Raw genomic sequence first — 12488 nt, forward strand, 5'->3', positions numbered from 1 at the left:
ATAATATTATGTTTTTTAAAAGAAAGAGATCTCTTAACATAGGGCACATTCATGTAATGGAAACCTAAAAATAACTAAATATTTTATTATTAACATGGGTTGGCATGTTTATGCACACCTATCTCTACCCACCTTTCCATGACCAACTATGTGTTGTAAGAGGTAATTTATTTCACCAAACATTGAGCACCTGTTACATCAGTCATTGCTCTGGGGGCTGTTGATTGGCTTTTACACACAGTCCTTGCCTTCAAGTTTCTCACAATCTAGGAGGGAGACAGGCATATAAACAAACCGTAATATTGGCTGAAAACTACAATAATAGAAATACGAACAAGATACATATTTTGCCCAGAGGAAGGAAGGATTAATTCTATAGGTAGGGAGTGAGGAGATGGGCAGGAAAAGCTTTATGGAACAGGCAACACTTCAGCTGGAGCAGGCTGAACAGAGTTCCTCTACATTGCACCCAGCACTGCAGTGGGATATGGATCTCCACTTTGATTAATAGGTTAATTCATACAGCAAAGGGGTACTTTTTTCTGGGGGTCTTGCAATCTTGTGGGACAAACCCAGCCATTCCTTGCTCAGGAATTGAAGCCCCTGCTGCTGCCACTTTGGAATAAGTTTTGGAGGAGAGCAGTTGGGATTAGTCCATGACCCTATCAGGGAACGCACAGTCCCTGAAAGGATGTACATTAGTTATAGAGCCCACAGAGCTAGTACTCTGAGTCCTGAGTAAAAAGCCCATGCAGGAGAATGGGAGACAGGGGAGGGCAGAAGTCTTCACTATAATTAGCTCTGGGAGTAATACAGCTTGGGGAGGGAGGCGAGTACAGCCGGTAACTATTTTGAGCACAGCTTCGATTGACAGGACATGTGTTCTGGACTGTACTGATCTCAGGGCCAAGTTGCCTGCCTGTGGTGTGTGGTGTGGGGTGGAAGGCCTAGGGCAGCAGAAGCAGGACAGCCAGACAGGCCGGACGGGGTACCAGCACCTCGACTTCTCTCCCTGGGACACTGTCCAAACTCTGAAGGCCATAGGCCAAGCTGAGAGATGGGTGCTGAGGAGGAGGTGCTGGTCACACTGTCTGGGGGAGCCCCCTGGGGCTTCCGACTTCAGGGGGGGGCCGAGCAGAGGAAACCTTTACAGGTATCCAAGGTAAGGGAGCCTATATTGAGGTTTCAGGGAAAGGGGAACCCAAGGGAACTTGGGAAGAGTCATGTGGTGGCCTGTGGGGGAAGTGGGAGGCTGTGAAGAAGTGGAGTGGGGGTGGGTAGATGGTCGAGGAAGCATGCTCAGATCTGACGGGGGGAGCAGTGTCTGAGCACAGCCTTCTTGTGGGGGGCTATTAGAAAAGGGAATTCCTGGTTTCTGGGAGCAGAGAAAAAGGAAGACTGTGCCTCAATTTCATAGAAGCAGAGGTCCAGGGCTGGCAACAGGGGCTCAGGGCTGGCCATCCAGTCTTTGCTCTCCTGGGTCTGTGCCTCTACTCCAAACTCCAGGAATGTAGGGAAGGTTGTCATTTCTCTCTAACTAAATTGGTATGTGATGATCTGAGGTTCTCACGCAGCCCAGCCCAGCCCAGCCTTGCCCTGCCCCTGCCCCAGCCTTCAGTCCTCCTCTTTCGCTACGCCAGATCCCTTCTCTCACTAGGCAAGACTTTTTTTTAAGGCTAGGAGGGTTATGGCAAGATATGGTCTGTCAGATGAAGTTGTTACCATTTTGGTTTCATAGCACAGGTTTAATTTTCTCAACTATAAAATGTAGGTAATGATAGTACCTACTCCATAGGTGCTAACTTCTAAGGATTAAATTCAATAAAACACGTAGAGTGCTTGGCACTGTGCCTAACATTTAGTAAGCACTAAATGTATCGCCACTATTACTATTATTACTTTAACATATGTACATGTGTGTGCACACCCGGCACACATATACATACACAATCGCAATCCCTCAGAATCTGCTGGACTCCCTCCAATCTGGAGTACTGTTCTAAAATCTTGACTGTGTAGATAATGGTGCCTAGGACTCCAAGGACTAGAAGAGAACTGTTGGCTAGTATAGATATTTCCTTTGGAGGAAAATCTTGAGGGGATAACCACCATTTCTACAATAGTACGTCCCGTCCCCCCTTGCAGTTTTCCCCGTCTTTTTCATTCAGTGATTACCCTACCTTCCTTTAAAGGATGTGTTATTCTCTCAAATCTGTACCTTCTTCCGTCTAGATTGACCCCCCTTAACTGTCACCTCTTGTCCCTCCCCATCCTTTCTTACCCTGTAAAGTAAAATTCCATCCACACACTGGTCCCTCCTGTCCTAACTCCTTTCATTCTATTCCCCCCTTGGAGCCCTCCCTCACCTACAGTCTCTCCTCCAACACCTTCTCAGATCCGAAGACGGAGCCAGGCTGGCAGAGCAGGACTCCGGGAAAGGGATCAGCTTTTGGCCGTCAATGGGGTTTCCTGCACCAGCCTCTCTCATGCCAGAGCCATGAGCCTCATCGATGACTCAGGGAATCAGCTTGTCCTCACCGTCAGGCGGTATGGATCCCTCCCACCCCAGCCTACACCCATCCCCCTAGTCCAGGGCTTCCATTGCCTGTCTCAGCTCTATGTCTCACTGGCCTGACTTCAGCTACTGACAAGTACCCATTTCTGCTTGTGTATCTGTGCTGGAGTATAGATGTTTGTGTATGCCTCCCAAAGCACTTGAATGTGGGTGCGTGGGCCTATTTAGGCCCTTTGCCTGTCTATTTATCGTCACATCTCTCTTTAAACCCACTTCCAGTCAAAGCCTGCCAAGCAGATTTGCCTACCAGTTCATTTTCAGATCTCCACTCTTCCCAGCCCATCCATTTCACCTACATGCCAGTCCCCTCTCTCCCCTTACATCCTTCTCCCATCTCCTCCAGATCTCTCTAGCTCTCAGTCATCCAGCTCATTTCTCAAGTTCTGTCATCTTTTCCATCCAGGGTAGAGGACGAGGGGCCTGTGCGATCTCCATCCCCTGGTGAGCTTCAGGCACTGTCACCCTTGTCTCCGCTGAGTCCTGAGCCCCCTGGTGCTCCAGTTCCCCAGCCTCTCCTGCCTGGGAGCCTCCTCTCTCCCCCTGACAGTGAGGCTTACTATGGAGAGACAGACAGTGATGCTGATGGCCCAGCCACCCAGGAAAAGACCCGCCGACCCCGCCGCCGAGGCCCAACAAGGCCCACCCCTCCAGGAGCCCCACCTGACGAGGTCTACCTGTCTGACAGCCCCGCAGAGCCAGCACCTGGTGTCCTTGGCCCTCCCAGCCAGGATGACAGCCGCGTGAGCTCCCCATCTTGGGAGGACGGGACAACCCTTCAGCCACCCCCGGCTGAGGCCCTGCTGTTGCCCCATGGCCCCCTCCGGCCTGGCCCTCATCTCATCCCTATGGTGGGGCCTGTTCCCCACCCAGTGGCAGAAGATCTGACTACCACCTATACTCAGAAGGCCAAACAAGCCAGTGAGTGCCTGAACTCCTTTTCCTTAGTCAGGATCCTTCAATCTGAGCCCTAAATCTAACACTCCATAACCATACATTCCACCTACCTTATGCTTCCCTTGGATACAGTCTTGGGGACAGGTGGAGAAGAGTAATGGATAGGAGGGGAAAATAATTATTCTCACGATCCCCATTAGTTTTGCTGTTTGAACTAGCGTGACAAAAAAGTACAGGGGGCTCAACCCAACCCAGGAACAGGATAAGTAGGGAAGTTGGAAAGGGACATGAATTGATGAAGGGTTTGCTTGTCGTTGCTATGATTTTGCTAGGTGTCAGACGGGGTGAAGGCAGAGTGCAGACATGGGTCAGGGGAGTATTTGGAAGCAGGACAGGGATACAGGGACTCTTCAGTGTTAATTGCAGGCATAGCATCAGAGCTACCTTTGACATTGCTAGTTCCATTAGGATTCCTGGGGACTGGGAGGCTATGGAATAGTCATGAGATCTCTAGGAAGTGGTGGTGGGAGGGATCTTTGGCTTCTTATCTTAGGCGAGAATGTAGGCCCTAAGACGCGGAGCACAGGCTCCAGACGCGCAGGCTCAGCGGCCATGGCTCACGGGCCCAGCCGCTCCGCGGCATGTGGGATCTTCCTAGACCGGGGCATGAACCCCTGTCCCCTGCATCACCACTGCACCACCAGGGAAGCCCTCTTTACTATTTTTGATGTGAGCTACAGAACAAAGTCTAAGAGTGAACTTTCTCCCTGTCCTATGCCTCCCATACCCCTCCTCTAGAGACCTTTCTTGTCACCTTGGAAATCTCAGGGTTACCCCTCTAGTTCTCATCTTTCGTTCCTCCCCTATTCTGATTCCTGATCCATAGAATTTTGTGCCTCTAAGTCTGGAATAGAGGCTAAGGACGTGACAGTTTACCATCAGACATCCCTGAGAGTGTCCCATGTCCCACAAAGAAATTCCAGATGCACACCCACGATCTCATGCTTATCCCCAATTCTCATTTTAGCACCCTCTCCCTTCCCCATCATGCTGGGTGAGACTGTAGTTAGTGAGTGGCTCAGGGATATTTTTAGCCAAGCAGACCTCATTGTCCAGTGTGGTGGGGTAGGGGGAAGGGTAGGCAGGTGCCCATGTCCATCATACCAGGGCTTGTGGGGCAGCCCAGAGAAGGGAGGGGGGCCAGGCTCCAAAAATAGCACAGTGAGCTCATTCAGCTACCAGCTCTGGGGATAAGACAAAGGGGCTTTAAAAGGCGTGGGGGGTGCCTCAAACTGGTTCTGCTCCAGCCAACACTGCCTTTCTCGGCATGGAGACTTTTGAGCCCATCAGCCAAGAGCCTCTCAGCCAAGCCAGTTGCGACAAAGCCCCAAGCCCAGTTCCTGAGCTCCAGGACCCGTTCTATGCAGGTACTACCCTCCCACAGCCAAGAGAGTTCTGGAATCTAGAATGGAGGGGACTACATCAACAGTTGGGGAAGGGAGGTCTTTGGGAAAGGTCTTACTCCCTTACCCCCTCCTCCTTTTTTCCTTCCTCTTCCTTCTTTTCTTAAGAGTTTCACTGCCCTTTTCTCAGAATGGGCTGATGCTATGGTCACATGTCAAAGGGGTTTGTGACCACATGAGCTATGGAAAACTCATGGAAAGAGGGTGTATGTGTGAGAGAGAAGTGTGAGTAATCTATGAATACGTGAAAGCATGTATGTGGGAGTCCGTGGGAGAAGATATGAGTAAACAAGAAAGTGTCTGGATACATGTGTAGCTAGTGTCAAGAAAGCTTTGATAGTAATAATTACTCACAGTGGGGCTTAGGTTAAATGCTAAATTTACCTACATTATCTCACTTAAACCTCATAGCAACCCTATGAGGTAGACGTTATGTTATCATCCTTCTTTACAGATGAGGAAACTGAACTTCAGTGAGATGAAGTAACTCTCCCAAGAACCAAAAATCTGAACTAAACTATGACTCCAGTGCCTATCTCTAGTCCACAGTACTATTGTGTGCTATGAACGTTGGAACGGGTGGAATGAGAGCCCTAATCAGAAGGGAGCTTTGATATCTTGAGTGGAAAGTAGATGGAATTTCAAGAATTTTTCAGGAGGAACTGGGGATCATGGATCGGAGAGTATCTGTGTCCGAGTCAGGGTCCTAGCAGCAGGGCAGCGTTCCCATTTCCTGGCTCCACCTCCCAGGCCCCACGTGGCACGGGAAACCCTGTCCTGGCTCCCCTTAGCACACAGTGCTTGCGTGCCTGCCTGGTAGTGTCTACCTGAGCTCTCTACCCAGAAGGCTTGGAAAATAGGGGGCAGCTCTGTCAAAGAAGCCCACCCCACTCCCACCCTCAGCTTGGGGGAAAGGAGACTGTATCAACTGGTGACTTTGAGATATCCTAAAGATCTGGAAGCTTTCCTTGGAGAGCAGCACTCTGGCTTTTCCTGCATCTCAGATCTGAAGCCATCCCTGCCTGTGAGTAGCAGGGGTTTGAGGCACAGAGGAGCACCTTGGATTTAGAAGGCACTTAAATTTTGTCCCAACTGTTAGTGACAGTGTCTCTGCTAGGGGAATTCTGGGAAGAAGGGCCACCTTGAGTATGCATGTATGTTTTTGTGTGGACACGTGTATTTATACATGTGTATATGAACTAGGATGTATATATAAGCTAGAGTATATGGGGATGTGAGAGAAAAGTACAGATGAGAAAATATGCCCATAGCCACCTCTCCCTAGAGCCATATCCTTGTTGAAGTGATGTGTGGTGGGAGTTATTTCTATGAATGTATATGACGTGGATCACACGATGATAGTGGAATTATGAATGAAGATCCTCATTGCTAAGGATCCTTTGTGTCCTTATTATAGGGTAAGGGGTAGGAAGAGGGGATAAGTCCCAAACTTTCTGAGAAGTCCCCTAACAGGGTCTCTTTGGTGGGAGAAAAGTGCCCCTTCTTATTTTTTCTTACCGTGGGACCTGCTTCATGTCCTTGCCTGCCATGGGAAGTAAACCCCCTTCTACCCCAGCCTCACATTGCCAGCCAGGAATGGAGGGAAGCAGGGGAGGCATGCGTGTGGTGTGGGTAAGAGCAATCTCCTGAAAGACAGGAGGGAAGAGAGGATAGGAGGAGAGCTGTGGTCAGAGTGGTGTCAGGGCAGCCAACTACCCTCTGCCTTCCCTTCACTGTCCTTGGTTTCACCTTTCACCTCCACTCTGGCCCCAAGTTAGAGGACTTTGCCAAAGGCAGGAGAGACCTTGTGGGTCAGGCCAGTGAGAAGACCAGAGGTGGGAGGCCTGAGGGAGCTGGCTGGTGGGGGGAGGGGGTGGGGGGCGGGTGAGAGCCTTGGGGAACAGAAGATGCTCCCTGACCATTCCCTCCTCCTCTCCCCAGAACTGCAAAGGGCAGAGAGCCTCCAAGAGAGAAGTGTGAAGGAGGCCAAGACCAAATGCCGGACGATTGCATCCCTGCTAACCGCAGCCCCCAACCCCCACTCGAAAGGGGTATTGATGTTTAAGAAACGTCGGCAGAGAGCCAAGAAGTACACCCTAGTGAGCTTTGGGGCTGCCGCGGGGACAGGCGCTGGGGAGGAGGACGGCGTCCCTCCAACTAGTGAGTCTGAGCTGGACGAAGAGGCCTTCTCCGACGCCCGCAGCCTCACCAACCAGTCCGACTGGGACAGCCCCTACCTGGACATGGAGCTGGCCAGGCCGAGCTCAGGCACAGCAGAGGGCCAGGGCCCGGGGCTGGGAGGGCAGCTGAGTGAGGCCTCTGGGCGAGGGGCCCAACTCTTTGAACAGCAGCGCCAGCGCGCAGACTCCAGCACTCAGGAGCCGGCCGGGAATGGTCCAGCCGCCACGCTCAACGGGCAGGGCCTGCAGTCACCACCTCGGGCACAAAGCGCTCCGCCAGAGGCGGCTGTGCTCCCATCCAGCCCTTCGCCGGCCCCTGCAGCCAGCCCCAGACCTTTCCTCCCTAGCAGTGGAGCCTCTACCCCAGCTCCAAGCATCTTTAACCGGTCAGCCAGGCCGTTTACTCCGGGCTTACAAGGGCAGCGGCCAGGTACCACCTCGGTTATTTTCCGGCCCCTGGCTCCCAAAAGGGCAAACGAGAGCCTGGGAGGCCTCAGCGCCGTCCCACCGCCTTTCCTGTCCTCTCCGCAGGGGACCACTCCTCTGCCCAGCTTCTCTTCAGGGGTTCCCAGCCACGTGTCAACCCCTGGTTCCACCAGCACCCCACGCTCCTCCGGCCCCGTGACGGCCACCAGCTCCCTATACATCCCAGCCCCCAATCGTCCTGTTACGCCAGGCGGAGCCCCAGAGCCCCCCGCCCCCGCTAGCGGAGCTGCCATGACCTCCACCGCTTCTATCTTCCTATCGGCGCCTCTGCGACCTGCTGCACGCCCAGAGGCCCTCGCCCCTGGCCCCGCAGCCCCTGAGCCCTCCAGCGCTCGAGAGAAGCGCATCTCCGTGCCAGCTGCTCGCACCGGCATCCTCCAGGAGGCCCGGCGTCGGGGGACCCGAAAGCAGATGTTCCGGCCGGGAAATGAGGAGACGAAGAACTCGCCCAACCCGGAGCTGCTATCGTTGGTGCAGAACCTGGATGAAAAACCCCGGGCTGGGGGTGCGGAATCTTGTCCAGAGGAGGATGCCCTGAGCCTCGGGGCTGAAGCCTGCAACTTCATGCAGCCACCGGGGGGCAGGAGTTACAAGACTTTGCCTCACGTGACAGCTAAAACCCCGCCTCCAATGGCTCCCAAGACCCCACCCCCTACGACTCCTAAGACTCCACCCCCAGTGGCTCCCAAGCCCCCTTCTCGAGGGTTCCTCGATGGGTTAGTGAATGGGGCGGCCCCTTCAGCTGGAATCCCTGAACCACCAAGGCTTCAAGGCAGGGGTGGGGAGCTGTTTGCCAAGCGTCAGAGCCGAGCGGACAGGTATGTGGTGGAAGCACCTGGTCCTGGCCTTGGCCCTCGGCCCAGAAGCCCTTCTCCTACCCCCTCCCTGCCCCCTTCCTGGAAATATTCACCCAATATCCGTGCCCCACCTCCAATTGCTTACAACCCACTGCTCTCACCGTTTTTCCCCCAAGCTGCCCGAACTCTCCCTAGTAAGATCCAATCCCAAGGGCCTCGGGCAGCCCCCAAGCAGGGCATTAAGGCTTTGGATTTCATGCGGCACCAGCCCTACCAACTTAAAAGTGCCATGTTCTGTTTTGATGAGGTTCCCCCGACTCCTGGACCCACCTCCTCAGTGCCTCCCAAAACTGCCCGAGTCCAGGAGATCCGCCGATTTTCGACTCCAGCGCCCCAGCCCACTGCAGAGCCCCTGGCACCCACTGTGCTTGCCCCCCGAGCAGCCACTACATTGGATGAGCCCATCTGGAGGGCAGAGCTGGCCTCAGCCCCTGTCCTTAGCCCAGGCCCTCCTCCAGAGTCTCCCAGGGGTCTTGGGACCTCCCCCAGCTCCTGTGGCTTCCAGGTAGCCAGGCCCCGGTTCTCAGCTACTAGAACAGGATGGCAGGCTCATGTGTGGAGGCCTGGGGCGGGCCACCACTGAACAGGACACAGCTCCCAGGACCAAGGGGAGGTGGAACAGCTAGTTCCTAAAGTTGCTTCTACCCAACCCGCCCGCCCCCGCTCCCGCCACCCCTCCTTTGCAGGCTAAATTCCCTCCTGCCAGAGAAAGTTTTGGAGTTGGTGTCCCATCTCCCAGCTTCCTCCTGACTCCTAACCTCCCTGCTGCTTTCCAACCTATAATACTATCTTTGCTTTGGTGTCTGTGCTTCTCTTTGTAGCTCCTTGCCTGGATCTCTGTCTTTAACTCTGTCTCTTCACCTACACTCCTCCACTAGTCTCCATTTCTCTACATTTGTGCTTTTTTCTGTGGGCTTTGTTTTAACAGTCAATGAGAAAGACAGAGAAGTTACCACTGAGACCTCAGGCAAGAAGCTCACCACCAGACAGGCAGCAAAGGGACTGAACTGACCCCTATTTGCACGAAATCATTTGCTGCTCCTCACTCTTCTTTCCCAAGCTTGTCTGGCATTTTCCTAGGTGTGTGTGCGCAAGTGTGTGCGTGCACACAGATGTGCTCTTCTGTCTGAGGCAAGAGTAAGAGGAGCCGTCTAAATAAAGACCCAATCTGGGTCTTACCCTTGCACTAATGAAAGAAGAGTCAGTTATCCTCACATAGAATGTCTGGTGGGGAGAAAGAGACTCATTAGAGTTAAAGATCATCATCTGTAGCAGGTGTAGAGCATCTGGTGAAATTCATAGAGTATGAGGAGACCCGAAGGACCAGGGCAGTTTGTATGGGTTGAGTTATACCAGCTAGACCAGGAGTAGAACTAAGAATTCTGTTCCTTGGGATTTCAGAAAGTTAGCAACTGGAGAGGCCCATGCTGAGCAACAAAGCATCCAAGAAGTGAAAAGAAAGAAAGAAAATGTCCTCTGAGAATGAACAAATCATTGGCTTCATTGTCTCATGAACTTAAGACAGAAAGGAGAAAAGAACCATGATGTGGAAAGTGAGGTAGAAACCAGGAGCAGAACAGAAATGAATGAAATTGATCGAGCCTCAGAGAGAAGCATGGTGAGGGAGACTACAGTGTTGGTAGAGAGTAAAATTGGATAATAAGAAACCAATCATGTACACAAAAGGGGAATTGGGGAGAAATTTGAGGGAGAAGAATGTATTTGTTAGAGTGAAGGGGGATGATGGTGGAGGGATGTGAGAGTGTGTGCTGAGTGTTGAAAGACAGGTATCTGTGCTACCTCCTTTGAATCTGTCCCTCTGTCTTCTGCAGCTTGTCATAACTACCTGAGAAAGGGCAGGGAAACACCCAGAGCCAAAACCTCTTTTTAGTTCTACCCCATCCCTCAAACCCTAGTTCTTATTTCTTTCCAGCTTAGGTCCTGATCTCTGATCCTAGAGGGATATGGGCTCCCCTCTTACCATGACCACCACCAGTCACGCTTGCTGCTTGATCTGGAAATTGATAATTTCCTTTGCATATTGAGTGTGAGTCACAGTACTTTGGTTTGTGCACAAGAATAAACTTATGCTCCATATCTTCTGTTGTTGTCATCTCTTCTAGTTTTATACCTAAATCCTGGTCTCCCCTTCATCTTCTCTAATTCATACCCCTGATCTCCTGATTCCTGATCTCTTTCTCAGTTCCTACCCTCCTATTTTTTACTGTTTTGCCCTTCACCCCCTGGTCTTTTGCTCTTCTCTACCAATTCTGTCCTAATCCAGTGTAGCCACCTCCATCACTCCCCCAGTTCTCTCTCTCCAGATTCTCCCCTTCTCCATCCCCTGCTCCATACTTCTCAGATGAGGCCTCAGCTTACAGAACCTAGACAATTTGGAAAGGCCCTGCTTTCCCAACACCCTGGAGGAAATGAAGGGAAAGCAATGGCTGAAGTTGAAGGTGGGGTGAGAGAGGGAAGAAGGAGAGAGAGGGTGGATCAGCGTGGATTGAGACTAATAAAAAAGAGAAGGCACTGAAAGGCGGCTAGAATTAGACTTCTGAGAAGAGGAAGTTCTGTTGCCCCAGTTTTACCAGCAGGGGGCAGATTTTTGCCAATAACCAGGCCCTTGACCCTGATTCTCCCAAATATGCAGCCTCTCAGAATTTCAAAGGAAGGGCTCAGAGAGCCTAGGCTAAATATTCTGTCTTCATTCACTAGGTAGTTTTAGGTACTCAATCATAAGAGACCAAAATTTTGGTTGGTTTTTGAGGGGAGGATGGTAATGATGACGAAATCACCTTTTGCTATTTATGTTTTTTCATCTAATTGCTTCTTTGGGTTAGGAGAGAATGGAGAAAAAGGACAAAAGATGAGGAATCTGGAGGCTAAACTGGTCTGGGCAGAGGCCAAGTAGAGGGGAGCAGGGCGAACTTTCAGCCCCTAACCTGAACCTATAAAGTTCAGGGTGGGAAAAGGACATGGTCAGGAAGAGTGGGTAGCTCACAGAGGGACAGAAAGGTATTCTGGGGACTACAAAAGCCACTTCCTAAGGCAGCCACAACAGGGTGGTGGATACAGCAGAGGTACAGCAGCTGGTTACAAAACCTGAGCAGAAGATGGAGAAGGATCCAGGATGTTCACGCAGCTACCGAGGAAGGTGCCGGGCAAATGACAGGTTTCCCTGGAGGGGGCTCTCAAGCTTGTGCCCTTTCCCAGAGGCTTCTCTAGACCAGTGTGAATGGGACAGTCCAGATCCTATGGGGTGTGTGCTCCCTTTGAAGAAAATCCCAAGTAGGAGCCTCAGAGAGTAAAGCCCTGGCAGGTCAGAAGCCTACGTGTACCCCTTCAGGTAGAAGTGACATCTGGGACTTCCCTGGTGGCGGCCTCAGTGGTTAAGAATCTGCCTGTCAATGCAGGGGACACGGGTTCGATCCCTGGTCCTGGAAGATCCCACACACCACGGAGCAGCTAAGCCCGTGCACCACAACTACTGAGCCTGTGCTCTAGAGCCCGCGAGCCATAACCACTGAAGCCTGCGCACCTAGAGCCTGTGCTCCGCAGCAAGAGAAGCCACCGCAATGAGAAGCCCGCGCACCACAACAAAAAGTAGCCCCCACTCGCCGCAACTAAAGCCCGCGTGCAGCAACGAAGACCCAATGCAGCCAAAAATAAATAAATTAATTAATAAATTTAAAAAAAAAAGTGACATCTATCTGGCAGAGCAGGCTAAACTGAGCACCCGAACAGCAAATGGGGATGAAAAGGCAGAAACTGGTCAAGTCTTCTCCCACATCATCCCTGATAGCCTAACTACTGGATTTGGTTAATTTGGTCCCTTATCCTGCCAAAATCTGGCCCTCCCAAAGGAAAGACCAGCCTATCCAGGAACTTTCAAAGGGCAGTTCCATTGTGAACAGAAATTCCTTCGCGAAACATAGCATCTTAAACCCTCCCACCCCCAAAATTCACCCACATGTCCCTCCAGCTCCAGCCTGGATTGTCTCCGAATGGCTCTCCAGACACATTCTCCTGG

The 12488-nt window shown here is 51.9% G+C and overlaps 1 protein-coding gene across 2 annotated transcripts; it reads left to right on the forward strand.

Moving 5' to 3' along the window:
* Positions 1-4761: 4761 nt before the first annotated feature.
* SYNPO2L (synaptopodin 2 like) lies at positions 4762-10591 on the forward strand. Of its 2 annotated transcripts, none has more exons than XM_030862633.2 (2): positions 4762-4896; positions 6874-10591. In XM_030862633.2, the coding sequence occupies exons 1-2, from the start codon at positions 4797-4799 to the stop codon at positions 9036-9038; spliced, it is 2265 nt and encodes a 754-aa protein (XP_030718493.1). In that variant the 5' UTR covers positions 4762-4796; the 3' UTR covers positions 9039-10591. The 2 variants fall into 2 exon arrangements, with proteins under 2 accessions (XP_030718493.1, XP_069900019.1); XM_070043918.1 differs by lacking the exon at positions 4762-4896 and adding an exon at positions 5851-5956.
* Positions 10592-12488: the final 1897 nt, after the last annotated feature.

The sequence above is a fragment of the Globicephala melas genome, chromosome 16, assembly GCF_963455315.2.
Source record: "Globicephala melas chromosome 16, mGloMel1.2, whole genome shotgun sequence".
Taxonomy (NCBI): Eukaryota; Metazoa; Chordata; class Mammalia; order Artiodactyla; family Delphinidae; genus Globicephala; species Globicephala melas.

What these genes read in the sequence shown, in the direction of transcription:
- SYNPO2L (XM_030862633.2), top strand. Translation starts at nt 4,797, where the DNA reads ATGGAGACTTTTGAGCCCATCAGCCAAGAGCCTCTCAGCCAAGCCAGT. An exon ending in CCAGGACCCGTTCTATGCAG is followed by an intron (nt 4,897 to 6,873) that starts GTACTACCCTCC and finishes TCCTCTCCCCAG; the next exon opens with AACTGCAAAGGGCAGAGAGC.